This window comes from Triplophysa dalaica, chromosome 21, assembly GCF_015846415.1.
Source record: "Triplophysa dalaica isolate WHDGS20190420 chromosome 21, ASM1584641v1, whole genome shotgun sequence".
Taxonomy (NCBI): domain Eukaryota; kingdom Metazoa; phylum Chordata; class Actinopteri; order Cypriniformes; family Nemacheilidae; genus Triplophysa; species Triplophysa dalaica.
In genome coordinates this window covers 7,077,460-7,090,854 of record NC_079562.1, presented here as the reverse complement: position 1 = coordinate 7,090,854, position 13,395 = coordinate 7,077,460, and the positions used below count along the sequence as shown (strand labels likewise).

The following is a 13,395-nucleotide window of genomic DNA, read 5'->3' as shown; positions in this document are numbered from 1 at the left end:
AAGGAATGTTCCCAGTGACTTCATACAGCTCAATAATAACATCTCAAAGTTGAAAGCATCTCGAAATGTTGCGTCATACACAATCAGTCTAATATTTCGACATGCTCGAGTGAACGTATGTTTATTTCATCTATTTTTTTAACATTTTAAAAATCAAAATGTGCAAAGATGTCCACATTCTAGTCACCAGAACACAGACGCTAGTATACACTTGGCCACTAGAGGGAGCTACACCTATGTTTACCGTTTAAAACTACATTCCTGTGTGAAGTTTATGAGATTCAAGACCGTAGGAAGACAGGAAAGACTGTTACTAGGATCTCTCAACACCGAAGATTCATTGTTGTGTCAGGTAATCTATGTAGACCACCATCACTGTAATACACTCAAACAGGGGAAGATCTCGAGTGTTGATGCCTTCAAAGGGTGAAAAAGTTCGCACGCAGCCGAGGTGTTTTTGAGCCCAGCGTAACGTACTTGATCACTAACGGTTTATTTTCTGATAGCTACACGCCTTATTATAACCAGTGTTTTATTAAAGTAGAAGTGTATATAAAACATCTTTTGGTTGTCTTATATTTAACTACAAATATCAGTGTTAAAATGTCAGTCTACTAGTCGGTATATTTGTGATTATGGTTTTGCTACAAATACCTCAGGTAAACGATTCTTCTGTAGGCTAGTAAAACCAGAGTTAAATTTGAGTAAGTAACACACACAAATGTTTTATAAAATATTTATTTTATATATGTGTGTGTGTGTGTTTAATAATGAGCAAATTAATGTGAAACTCGTTTTAACAGAATTTGCGCTCGTAAAATATTCCCGCCATTTCTTTTAAACTCGAGAGGGAAAGTTGCGCGTACTCAGTGTTGCCAGGTACGCGGTTTTCCCGCACAATTGGGCTATTTTGAGAATGCAAGTGCGGGAAAAATTATGGAGCCGCGGGTTGCGGATTTTTGGGCTACTTTCATAATGTTCGGTTGAACACAACGATATTTGCTAGAATGTTAGCTGCTGCAAATTCTTTGGCATCATTGACTACCATAGCAGGAAAATAAATGGTAGTTAAACGTGACCCAGAATTGTTTGCTTTCCTAAATATCCCAAAACTTATTTTGTGTTCAACAGAACAAAACAATATATACAATACATAGGAAACCATTCAAAAAAAAATATGGCAATAGAAACGTCTTTAGGCAGTTGTAAACTTTGATTTGACAGAGGGAAAAAATTGGGCTAGTTTTTATTCCTTTTCGGCGGGTTTTGAGGGGTTATTGGGCTGGAAATATTTCTTGGACCTGGCAACCCTGCGCGTACTAGACTCGCTCGTGTGGGTTTTGGTGGAGAGGGTCGGAAGCCGGAGGACGTCCCCTGAGAGCGGTGCTTTGTTATTTTCAGTAAATTGGGTTGTTCCCAGGAACTTGTCCTGGTGGTGTTCCAAAGCAGGCCATGGAAAACACGCCACCTGTTAGGAGTGGTACCACAGGACGATGTCCAGGCACCGATCTGACATGAGTTATTTTTGGATATTGGGCCACATGTTTTTCGTATATGATTCACGACTTCAACAAAATTGACCACAAATTGTTGAAATGATGACGCACAAAGAGAATATAGCCTACACATCAAGTTCGTATTGGCCTCATTGTTTAAATCTGCGAATTCAAGACCACCACCACCATAGGAGTCAAGTTTTAAAGTGTTTCTTCATTTCTTACAAGTTGAATACGTGCAACAGGTCCATGCTATCTATATCCAGATGCATTGTTCTGGCGGTGCTGCTGTCTCACCTCAGAAATCACAGGGAATTTGGCTACATGAGACCTCTTGCATTGAGTCTGTGCACTTTGTATCTTCTGAAATCTCTTGCATTGTGGAGTGTCAGGGCTGTGCACCTTCCTTATCCGTCCGATCTGTTCGCTTTGAGGGCTCTGATAAGGGAAAGGGTGAGCACGTCAGATTCTCATCTTGCCCAGTCAATGGCCTACCTTTGCTGAGTACAAGCACTTTCATTCATAGTCTCTTATCTCCACTTACAGGCCTGAGATATGTTGTGAGACACAGGGACTGTGTTCTTTGTTGGATGTGTGGGACAGTTTGGTTTTCTAAGTTATCAGTACAGAACCGATGTAATGTGTAGATGTCATTTGTCAGCTTTAGGATCATAAAGATGCATTTCGTCGTCCGTTGGGTTGAATGGTTATTTGGCGACGAGCTCGTAATTAACCCTTGTTCTCTTGGTTTACCCCCAGAGGCCGGTTGTAAATGTCTCATCCGTTGTGTTTGGAGAAGCACCACTTGTGGATTAAGATCAGAGCAGACAGAATTCTGGCTCGCGCAGTTCGTCAGTTCGCGAGCTCATTTATCCATCCTAGTGGTGCGAGATTCCATCACACCACAGACTCGCTTTTGTTAGGTAAGCAATACCAACATAGGCGGTTTTCTCCGGGGTATTTTCGAGAAGATGACGAAGTTTCAGTGATGCGTTGCTGTAGCAAAGAGCATATTCATGTTGTGACGTGTATGTTTTGGGGGTCAGATCAGAACAAGGAATATCATTTGAGAAGGAAGATCAAAGTAAACATTATTGATCAAGATATATAAACTGCATTTAAACAGTTTTTTGCATTTTTAACTGCCTTGCCTTTGAAAGATGAAATCTAGGTTTGCTACCAAACTGAGCTCTGTGTTTTGACATGTTATGGCAAGGGCATTCCTTACGTGCATTTATCGCATCAAAGCATTACACGCATTACGTTCTATAAGACGTTTTCTTATGTATATTTTTGTGTTTCTATGCGTTTCATTTACGCTTGTGCCAATAAATGGGAGTCCTTCCAAAAAGAGGAGGTTCCATCATAATTTACAGCCTCTGAACTTACAATAAAGAAAAAGTCCAATAGTTGAATTATCTGACAGCATCTTTTATGCTTTGTGTCCCAGTGTTGCATTGTTGAAAATCCAAGCTTCCGCTAACCATGCAAGGCCCAAATCATAGTACCTGAAATTATGTAAATAATTACTGACGAAAAGTGGTTACAAAGTAACGTATGTGCTCGAAAAGGTTTTGAAGTTTAACATCACCCTGTTTAGCGTGCCTTGCTGCCTTCATTTGCAGGTGATATGTAAAAGAGTTCATCAAACCTCTATGGGAATTTCCATCATGTAAACCTCGCTGATCGCTCATCTGCGTTTCGTTTTTCACATCTGTCTCATCCAGCGTCTTGTTTATTGTTCTGCAAAAGTTTTTGCGAAATGCTTGCCCAAGGCATGTTATGTACTTTGTAGAAAAACTTTAATGTTTATGTGCTAGAAGGCTCAGCGATGAACAAGTTCAATCAGACAGTACATAATAACTGATTGTCACTGTGTTACGATTTCATATTTATCAATCGCAGAGTTACCAAAGGCTTGATGTATTGCACGTTATAATACAACCTTAGAAAATGACTTAGACACCAAAAATTGTGTGGCCCTGTCAATCCTAATGCAACATAGTCTGTTGCACTGCTTACATAAACTTATTCGCCAAGAAAGTTTGCTTCTGCTGAGCAGACAAACTTTCTCAAAGTGAAAGTGCCAGACATTCACGTAATTGTTCGTCTGCTACTGCAACCTAAATGTCAAGTTGAGAGTTAAAGGTTGTTACACAATAGTTGTTTTTCTCCGACGTTGTGCTGTTTGGATCATTTCATTAATCTCTTGTTGTGCATGGCTTCCTTGTCTCAGTATCTCTTTAGAGACAGTGCGGTTATCCAGTCAAACCCTGACATGATTTTATTCAACATTATCAAATTGTGATGCGTTTACACCCTGTGCACAAACCATTGAGGTCTATCGTTCAGTTTATGCGAGCTCAAGTAACACAGCCACTTGCAAGCAAATTGTTTAATGAAACCTCAAAGATGTGAATGTATCGCAGTGCTGCACGCTCATTGTGCACAGATTGGAATGCATTTTGAAAGGCTTTTACTCTAAGGCTAATGGTTCAGATTGAGTTTCTCTCCCCAATACAGGCCTGGTCCAGAGACCACTAATGGTAGCAGTTTAAACTTTAGACTGCTTAGTTGCTGCCCACCTCGAAATGACTAAGTTGGCCGTACCTGAAAGACCGCATTGTGTGTGTTAAAACTACCACGGTGATAGACAGCAGAACAGTCCTTCAATGGACCCACTTTGAACAGTTTTTACATAGAGTTTGTGAATAAATGCTTACATTTTAATGCAGCATAAACTGGTGTTTTTGTTCAAATATATTTTTCAGAAATGTCAGAACAAATAAGCTTGGTCAGTTTTATTCATACAAGATATAACCAATAAACAAGGGAGATAAGGCATTACAGTAACTTTGATTAAAAAACATGTTATAAAAATAAAATATGCATTTAAAATGTAAATAAACAATAAACATGTCTTTTTGATTAATTCAATTTAAATTTAGTGTGTAAAGTGTTAGTATTAAAATTATTTTGAAAGTCTATAGCTGTGTTTAAGTGACATTTATCAAGTCGGTTTAATACTTTTTTCAGAGGTTAGCTGTTATAAAAAACACTAATAAAAAAAGGCATGCAGAAAAGATTTATAAGTCTGTATGTATATGCATGATTTTCTAAGAAATGTTTTGATTGGGATCTTGGCATCCATCTTGTCTCCCAGGATGTAACTCCTCTCTCTGTGTTTAGTGTGCGTGAAACACTGTGCCATCCACCTATTGCACAGAGTGTTGGAAATCAACACGCGGCTCATTGAGCCAGCAGTCTCCATGGTTATGTGTGCTTTTGAACCCCAGCCAAATGTGGGAGATGAATATCGGTTGGGGATTGTCTCCAGAAACATTGTTTGTGCTGTAATTCGGACAAAGCAGAGACCATGTCAGAGTTCTCATTTCCTCCATTACATTTTTATGCCAGTTTTTCACATTAGATGAAGATTTCTTTTCTAATCACAATAAAAATGATTGTTTTCGGTTAAATTAGGCAGTTAAACAGTTGCCTCGGAGGGACACCTTGAATGTATCCGTAGCTTCACATTAAATAAAAAAGTGGTGTTTGTTTTATAGATAATGCTTTCCTGTTGCTCAGTGGTAAAAGCATTGCGTTAACAACGCAAGGTTGTGGGTTCGATCCCAGGGGATTGCAAATAACTATGTAAAATGTATAGGATAAAGCAATGTAAGTCGCTTTGGATAAAAGCGTCTGCCAAATGCATAAATGTAAATGTAATGCAAGTTCAAATGACCTTGGGACCACTTGGTAAAAGTAATTGAAAAAAGACAGTGTCGCTAGTTCTGAGATTAAATTATTTGTTTGCAGTTTCTGCTTGATTTGATTTTTATTCAGTGCAAGTGTTGCTGCTGTTGTATGAAGGTGAATCTGTTACATCACAACCAGACCAGAAAACAGACCCGTCTAAGTCAAGGTTATTGCTTTCGGGGTCATAGCAGAGTGGAATGATGGAGTGCCACCTGACCAGCCAACAAAGCTTGCCAATGCTTCCGTTCCATCAGATGTCTTTCGACACAGCCTAAGACACTCCGCCTCTGCTCCCCTTGAAGAGAAGCTTGAGGATTTTTCCCTCTTTAAACCTGAGTGTTAGGCATCCGCACTCTTCTGTTTACCAAATATGCCACGGGAGCTCAAGAATCCATTTCATGTAATAGTCATCATCACATCAGGGGAAGACACTTTTTGTCTGGTGCGCGATGACTCATCTTTCACACGAATAAAGAAAGAGCTAGTCAGCGCAGGTTTAATTGGGTAGGTTTGAATGATGAAGGGATTTTGTCTAGAACTAATAAAGCTTCAATTTGATGTGACCTTTGATAATGAAATTACAAGTGCTAAATCAAAACATTCCAGGGAGTTGAACCTCACTGTCCAGACCATAAAACTCCAAAAACTCTGTTGTCGAAGGGAGGTCATGGACCTCCCTCAACTGGGTGGACCTATGTGGAACAAATCTAGTTTAAACGTGATTTACGTGGACAAAGATATTCATATTCTTAAACAAAAGAGCACTGTTTGATAAAATCTAAACCACAAATAAGATCATAGTTCTTTAGTGACTTTACAGTCATTAGTCACAACAGACATAATACCCAAGTTACAAGAAGAATATATTAAAGATAATGTTGACCAACTGCTTTGCGCACACTTGCACTATTTACCCTCAAGTTCTTGGGCAGGTGGAGAAGCGAGTTCTTATTTACCTTGGCTCTGAGCTTATCAGCAGAGATGGAAACTGTGTTATGAAAGACATATTTCTGGGTGGCCTTTTACATGTTCGTGGTTAATGTGCTTGCAGACGTCTTACGCCATTATGGTTGTTCAGCTAACTGTGTCCACGTGCAAGGAAAATTAATTTCAAACGCGATGAGCAATAACATTTCGTGATTTGCGGAGATTACTCTAACAACGTTTGAAAGTGCAGTTCATTGTGGCAAATTGGTTTGTTTGATATTTGTACATTCATCCTGTTGCTTTTCATGCCTGTGTTTTTACTATTAGTTTATATAAATTGTAAACAAGGAAGCGTGTCTTCTCATTGTACCTCCTAACCCTTAATAACATGTTCTTTCTCGTCTTGACTTGTTTCATCCCGCTCTGTATGTTTCTTCATTGCTGTGATGTGTAAATAAAGTTAAGTCCCGTCCACTGATAAGAACGCAAATATATCAAGCACACTGTAAACTTTATAATCTGAAAAAATATGGTTGACACATAGCGTATCTGCCATCCTACAGTAGGCTATATACATCTACAGTTGTCAGTCAACTGCTGAGTGTCTACTCGAGTCTTTAGACCTCTCCGGAAGCTCAGAGTATGTTTAGCATATTGGGCTCAAGGGGTAAAAAACATCAACCCTCGTGAAATCCATCTCACTGCAAGACCGACTTGGCGTAAGTCGTTTCCATCTCAAGGTCAATGCGCTGTGAATGTTTAAGCAAAACACACTGCTTTGTAATTGATACAAAAATATCCTTTACCTTACAGAGCCTATAAAAGGGAATTAATTTGGGGATTAAGGAAATTGGAGAAGGGAAGAGAACTACCTCTGGTGAATGCTCTTTAACCAAAACTTTCAGCACCTGACTGCCTACAACAAAGGGTAATGACGGCGATGACGGATTCTGCTGCTGTCTTTCTGTGTGGCGCGCAGTCTGCGCCTGTTTTAGTGTCACGGTTCTCAGGGGCTCAGACTGGCTGCTACATTTCCCCCAACTTCAGCCCCTCGGCCAAACACAGGAGTGCGTTTCATCTGTTTGTTGGGATCTGAAACATAGGGTTATGATTACAGGTGTCAGTCCAAAGAGGGTTGTCTGTGAAACATCAGATTGAAAGTTATGAATGGTTTGAAGAGTTTAGAGTTTCCTTTAATTTGTGGGTTTATCTGGCAAAAAGTAAAAGGTAATACATGTCTTAAAGTAAAAATTCAGTATGTAGAGATTGTCGTAATAGAGCATTTCAACTGTAAAAATATATCAATATTTCAGTTGGAAATTATTACAAAAGTGAAGATTTCTTTTTGATAACAATAGTTTATTTCAGTGGTTTCTGGGAAACCTGAATCTCCTGTTAAAAATGTCCTAGAAATCATATATATGTGCCTGTTAGATCTTCAGAAAAGATCTCAACGATGTCACAGATTGGCCTCCGATTTGACAAAATACAAAACTTTTAAAAGAAAAAGTCTTACAGAATTTATTATAAAGATATAGATTTTTGTATCTGTACAATTGTTTAGCTCCATTCATACAAATCTAGACATGTATTTTATCTACATTTAAGCAATTTTAAGAGAAACATTGGTTAATTTAAGATGAAACATAACAGAAAAGTGTGGCATTGTGGCTTCAATAATGCTTCAAAACTCTTTCTTCAGTGCAACTTTTAACCCTCTTTTATAACCATTCTTTTAAGACTTTTTTGTGGCCATGACAAGTCAACATTGGAATGTGCGTTTTTCAAGTGAAAGTACATTTTGGACAATACTTTGAATTCTGAAGCTGCATTGCAATCAAAGTTGCAGGTAACAAGCCAATTCTAAGCATTTGTTATTATAAAAGGCATTTTTCTTCTTATAGATGGAATCTTCCTCGGGTTACAGCCTGTGCTGCAACACGTCCCATCGGATAGGCCCAACTTGCGGCCAATTACCAGAGGAAGCCATGTGTTCTGCCGGGTGATTTACATCGTGCGCTGGAAGCAGCAGAATGCAGACTATTGCTCTGTTAAATCAACACTGCAGACAATTGCGGCCCAGGTGATAAATGTTAAATTTATTTGTCATTTCGACCAGTCTTAATACCCACAGCAAACCTCTGAACGACCACTAATAGTAAGGAGGAGACTGCGGTAGGTGTTTGCATATGTAAACAAAGAGTTTTTCCGTGCTGGAGTAACTGTAAGAAATCAGGCCTGCCTGTGCGGTTGTGAGGTGGAACACAAAGCGTAGTGGTGGTAGCCGTCATCGACTGAGCAACGCTCTAAGCAGCTGGTGACAGATCTGTCGAGATGCATGACCACTTTACACCGTGCGCTGTGTGCGTATGCATGCGTGGATCACACACACTGTGTTTTTACTGGAGACAATGCCCCTGAGGAATTTCACTAGTGTCCAGCAGTAATAAGCAGCCTCCAAGAATTTCTACTAAATAACATGCCCAAGGCACCTTTGTGTCGTAAACACTGACTTGTTTTACACTTTAAAGTAACAATGCTTCTGTTCACGATTGATACCTCATTAATGTACACTATGATATTTGATCATATAGAGGTGGGCCCGTGTGCCAAATGATCTTTATAGGAGTGAGGAATGCCTTTATTTAGAGATAAGGGTAAGGAATTGCTTTGGGGTGAAAGAATTTGTTTTCACATTAGCTCATCTCCAGGCTTCATTCCGATCCTCTGACCAGTAACATGTACTCAGGTGCATTCTTTCGTCTAGCGCGGAGGCTGGGAACGCAAAGGTGTTCAGATATCGAAAACTGTTAGCCTTGTCACGCTTCACGTCAGGCCTTCTTCCATGTAACCGGGCTTTGTGCAATCATCATTTGGAAATATCCGTATGGAGACTGATTTGATGTGGCTGATATCTTCACAGTGATTTGAAATAGCCTTTGATGCATCTTTCTTCCTTTGGCATAATCAATAAAATAGTAACTTCTCTAACCTGATGTCACATACTATTTAAGGGATATGAAGCAAGGTTTTGGTACATGTGAACCTGGTTTACGTAGTTCCTTAGGTTGTCGTATACCTTGCTGCTCAGTAAGAGCATCACTTCCTCTGTTAGACAATGGGTCTGGTTTGAGATTATTTTTCATTTTTTTCTTGTAATTATCTTTGGTTGAATATGAAGTTTATTCCAAAAGTAGATGACCCTGTTTTAAAATCTTAAAAAAAATATCAATCAATTGGTTTGGATTTAAGCCATAAAACTAACAAAATACAGCTAAGGAACACAAAAAACACAATAAAACCATGATAACGTAATAAAAAACATGATTTTTGAAACATTTAAAAAAGGAGTAATCTCATTTTGGAAACAAACACTTCGTATATCAAATCAATAATATATGGGTATAATCATATTTTTTACTAACATGTCGTAATTCATTGCTTTAATTGAGGCTTGCCTATCATAGAGCATTCTATAAACTAAATAATGGAGAAATTGAGAAGTAACAAAAAAATATGTCTGAGTATTTGACTGAGAATGCTTTTTCTATGTTCACCAAAGGTTTTTACATTGATTAATTCACATGAAAGCCTGAAAGAGGCAGAAGTCATGGTTCATCACCCAAAGGCAAATTCAAAGCCTGAGTCAGAGCATGTTTGAGAAATACCTGCCATTAAGTGAAATAGTTTAAAAGCAATGAAATTTTGACTTCTTAAAACTGCATGTGCATAGTTGAATAAATGTATGACTTTAAATTTCGCATAAACACATCTCTGTTGGATCTCTTATATATCTCTGTTTTCTTCCTGTTACAGCAGAATGGAAAAGATGAAAGCATTCTGGTTCACCACTTCCCTGTCAAACGTTCCATAGATAAGTCTCTTCATACAGCAAAGGGACGTTTGCGTCAGTACAGTTTCCCACCTTGATTAAAAGCTTCATGTAAAAACATATTAGGCAGTGGAATTATGACCGCCTGAGGGTGGAGAGGTAGAATTCACTGTTTGTTTTGTGAAGACAGGAAGAAAAAGAGAAGGAGAGGGGGAGAGGTAATGGAAAGTTCAGTGGCAGGTGAGACTCACCTGAGAAGGAGAGTGACCGGTAGGCCTGTCTGACTTTGACTGCAGTCAGGCTGGGAAGGGAATCTGTTGACAGACACTCAGATATCCCAGGGACTATAGAAAACATAAAGGCAACATTGTTTTAGGAAAGGGGCTTGTCTTAATCTGGGTGAGCTAAAGATCAGTCTTATAGCTTGGGAGAGTATAAGTACTTGCTGTTGGCTATAAAGTGCCGGAGAAAGTAAAAGTCTGTTTGTCATGTATGTAAAAGATGAAAAAAGTCTTGTTTGTTCCACCGAGAATGCTGATTTAGATATATCTTGGAATTAGATAACTCTGCGCTCAAGTCTGATATGTTTTTGTTCTGGAAGTGCTGTCAGCATTTGGTGCATTTACATTGGTTGCTGTGGTAATGATATCAGAATGAAGCTAGAAGATTTTAGAAATTATGAATGACTGTTACTTTCACTTTCGCTTTGTGTATCGCAACATTTCAACTAAATAAAGAGATCTTAGGTCATATAAAGCAACATTTTTTTTACTTTATGGATGAACAGTCAAAATGTAAACCACTGAATTGATCACTTAGTTCTGTTTAAGTAAAGTGTAACTCCGCTGTGAGTCGTGGCCGCATCACCACCTCGTTGCGTGCATTATTTTCGAAGAAATCAGCAACCCGTCAACAATTAATCTTATACCACGGTTACCCCATTGTTCTGATGTTTGCTTTCAAGACAATTTTAAGGTACTGGTCCAGGAATGCGCTCATTTCTTAAAGGACACTACTGAGATTTAAAAGGAATATTTTCTTACACGTCTCATCTCAAGCCGTTGCTGGACCCTTTATGCAGTTATCAGAGTGCGAGCGAGAGGAAGACAGACAGAACATCTCACATACTTTTGCTTCATTTAGTCAGAAAAGATAATATTGGTATTTGTTTTCGCCGTATATTCAACAGTCTGGTCATATCAGAAAAGCATTATGAGAAAAACATGTTCTCACAGTGCCATAGAAAGTGTTAAGATAAAAAGGTTACTAATTCTGGGTTTATTGTATCAATTTGTACAATCTCATTCGTACATTTTAGTACGATTTGCTTTCACACCATTGACGTTAGGTTTAGGGGTGGGGCTTCAATATTGCTTTTTTCTAGTAATCCTGCATTTCTACGATTCACAGCATACAAAAAAGTTATGAATTCCTGTGAGATCAGGTTGTAATAGAAATCAGCATATAAAACTAGTCTACATTGACTTCGCAACATGAGCAATTACAGTACTATACCCAGGATGTAAATGGCTAGATGACAATTTGATAAGAATATATAAATGAATGTGGTGTAGCAATGCATCCCTAAGGCCAAAGCATATAGACACGATCCATCCATCAGGTGATAGTGATCTTGGTTCAAAGAGATGCATACTACCCTGTCATTAGGCCAGAGGTTATGATCTACAATTAGAGAAATTAAATCTATTAAAATCTCTCTGGAAAGATAGAAAGTTCATGTGTAGAAGTGAGATTAGTCACAGGGACCTGCGTGATGAAGACGTGGTAATTGGAAGACATGCACACTAGGATGGGCAGAGCCAATGTGGACAGCATGCTGAAAATGAATGACATAAACCAGGTGTTGAACTTCCTGAATATAGATATTAAGCAGAGCTGGTAAACGCTGTCATTCCCCCTCTCATTACATTCAAATACCTGCTACCTCACACACTCAATAATATTCAGTGTCTTGTTGGAAAAGACGAACCTAGTTATCTCATTAAAACAACAATAATCTATATTTGTAGAGCATTTCATTTTTAAAATGTGATGAATTTGACTGAAACAGATTATTAAGGGGAAACATGTAGGTAATATCTATACTTATTTATGAAGATTTAATTAAAACCTTATTTTGCTTTCTTTGTGTCTTTAATTATGTCTCCTGAGAAAGTTATTACATTTTTATGATACATTATAATAAAAACCATTTTCTCCATTAGAATAAATGCTTTAAAAGTGAAAAAATTTGCAATGATTCATGTAGGATAATGCTTGTTATAAATTTGATTTTATGTTGTCTTTAAGGATCAGGTTATGCTTATAAGAGGTACTTACTTAGGCAAGCATCTATATTAATTAATCTTATACTTAGTCTTAGTCTGACTTTGCTCAAATTTGTGGTTCGTAGTATGAACAGTTTGCCCCTACTTGTTACACTTAGACTACAGATGTAAATGCATAAACAATAGACGGTTTCAATTTAACAAAATAAACAAATGTTACTGCTCAAACGCATGTACTCTTTTGTGACTGTAGTCACATTTTCAAAACTCTAATCACAATTAGCACAACATCCGAATCCGTATGTTGTGACCATACCATTAACACAATTCATGTTGCTTTAACACAATACTAAGTCGATTAACACGTTTCTAATCTGCTTAAATTTTCTTTTCACACAAGCTTTCACCATACCAAAATTATGGATCTTTCTTATCTTTTTTACAAATGCTTAAATACAGCATGACAAAAATGAAGACCTGATGTTCCAAAACCTAGTGAAAAACCTACTTCTGCAACAACAGCAGCGTATAGTAAAAGAACTGAATAGAATTTTCCAATTAGTGATAATTGAAAAATAGCTGATTCAAATCTCAATCTATCTAATATAGATAAATGTACAAACAAATCTTTAGTTTATTGACAGAAAATTTCCAATGAACCCCACCAACACCCACTTTTGCTGTAATTTTAGGGTAAGGGTAGATTCTGGAAATAAACTTTAAGTGTTCATTGGTACTAGAGATATGTATGTTGTTTGTGTAAAAATATAATTAATTAAGCTCAATTTTTATTTTGAGTGATTGAGCTAAAACCAAAATTTGTTACATTGTGCATAACTCTGCCCTATCTAAAATGAATCCACACAGAGTAATAGTGATAGAGAAAAGAAAAAACTATTTTACAGCAAAATGGAAAAAAGTGTTACAGCTGACTGAATTTAAATGACTTTCATATTGTATGTTCTATACAGTTAGAACTGAAACATGACAAGTAATGCAGTTTTTGTGATGGCATTATTTGTTAGCAGTTTGACAGTCAATGCGCTATGATTGACTCTATGTTCCTGTTGGATAGAAAACTAGTGCTAATGTT

At 37.8% G+C, this 13,395-nt stretch overlaps 1 protein-coding gene across 14 annotated transcripts in view; it reads left to right on the top strand.

Annotated features, from left to right (window-relative positions):
* Positions 1-242: 242 nt before the first annotated feature.
* Positions 243-13,395, top strand: part of barx1 (BARX homeobox 1) — a 61,545-nt gene continuing 48,392 nt past the window's right edge. For 7 of the 14 annotated variants that reach the window (XM_056734249.1, XM_056734256.1, XM_056734259.1 and 4 more), the window contains exons 1-3: positions 247-352; positions 2,256-2,419; positions 8,087-8,265. Coding sequence is in view for 6 of the 14 variants with exons in the window: in XM_056734256.1 (XP_056590234.1) it covers positions 2,269-2,419; positions 8,087-8,265 (330 nt within the window). In the remaining 8 variants the exon portion in view is untranslated. Of the gene's footprint in view, positions 353-2,255; positions 2,420-8,086; positions 8,266-13,395 lie in introns of all 14 variants that reach the window. The other 7 variants (XM_056734251.1, XM_056734247.1, XM_056734246.1 and 4 more) reach the window with 2 other exon arrangements.